This window comes from Bison bison, unplaced genomic scaffold (genome assembly GCF_000754665.1).
Source record: "Bison bison bison isolate TAMUID 2011002044 unplaced genomic scaffold, Bison_UMD1.0 scf7180017858027, whole genome shotgun sequence".
In the NCBI taxonomy this organism is placed as follows: domain Eukaryota; kingdom Metazoa; phylum Chordata; class Mammalia; order Artiodactyla; family Bovidae; genus Bison; species Bison bison.
The window spans coordinates 12,733-13,810 of NW_011488600.1; the positions used below are offsets into that span (position 1 = coordinate 12,733).

Genomic DNA, 1,078 nt, shown 5'->3' on the forward strand with positions numbered 1-1,078 from the left:
GGGCTGGACACCGTGGGCAGGGGCGCCCGTCCCTTGGTCTCCTGTGGGGATGGGGGCTGGATGGCTGAGCCCGCCCCCACGCCTGCCTCACAAGAGCACCCCCGCCGCTCCAGCGAGGTGTTCTGCCGCGACGGGAAGGTGATGCGGGAGGGGGACCGCGTGACCATGCCGCGGCTGGCCGACACCTTGGAGACGCTGGCCTCGGAGGGCGCCCAGGCCTTCTACAATGGGAGCCTCACGGCCCAGATTGTCAAGGACATCCAGGAGGCCGGTGAGTGGGTGACACCGCAGGCCTGTGGCTGGAAGCTCCGCGCCGGGAACCTTGAGCCTGGGGTCCTCGGGTCCTGCCTGGGCGCTGGGCCCTTAGGGAGTGCCTGGTGGGGGCGGGTCACAAGTGTGTCTGCAGCATGGATTCACAGCTCCTGGTTAAGGCAACGCTGAGGGAATTCCTGCAGTCTAGGACAGGAAGCCCGGGGCTGCAGGCTTGGGGGCACTGAGGGGTGGGCAGGAATGCAGTTGGAGGCAGGAGCCAGGATTGGGGAAAGCACGCAGGTGCAAACCCCAGAGGACTTCCTGGAGGAGGTGGCGCCTGAGCCACAGGTGAGGTTGGACTTTGCAGGCAGAGAGAACAGTCTGAGGCTTGGAGACAGGGGCTTTGATTCTCCAGGAGGATCACGGGGAAGGAGGGTGGGCTTGCTGAGAGGGGTGTGGGGGGTGCTGCATGCAGGGGGCTTGTGGGCAGGTTCTGCTGGATTTAGGAGTCCCGGTTGCCTCTCTTTCCCGCCCCTGCCTCCCTAAGCTGTGTGCCAGGGAGGAGGGCGATTAGCGTATCGACCTTTACCACTGACGCCGGAAATTAGCCTAAAAATACTTCAAACACTTCATCTGTCTGGAGCCAGTTTCCCTGGAGAATTATTAAGGCCCTCCCTCCACCCACCCACTAGTCAGAGGAGGAGGAGGCTGATGGGAGACGGGGGACCTCTGGCCCCCTGAGAGGACACATGTCGGACCCGGAGGCCAGAGGTGCAGCAGGTGGAGGACGCTGGCCTGGGCCTGGCCCCGGGGAGGTGGCACAGTC

The 1,078-nt window shown here is 64.5% G+C and overlaps 1 protein-coding gene across 1 annotated transcript in view; it reads left to right on the plus strand.

The window, feature by feature from the left end:
* LOC105004287 (gamma-glutamyltranspeptidase 1-like) overlaps nt 1-1,078 on the plus strand; it is a gene marked incomplete at its 3' end in the record, with an annotated part of 9,152 nt that overhangs the window by 4,990 nt on the left and 3,084 nt on the right. The window contains exon 6 of the mRNA XM_010861854.1: nt 92-431. Coding sequence (XP_010860156.1) covers nt 92-431 — 340 coding nt within the window. The remainder of the gene's footprint in view (nt 1-91; nt 432-1,078) is intronic.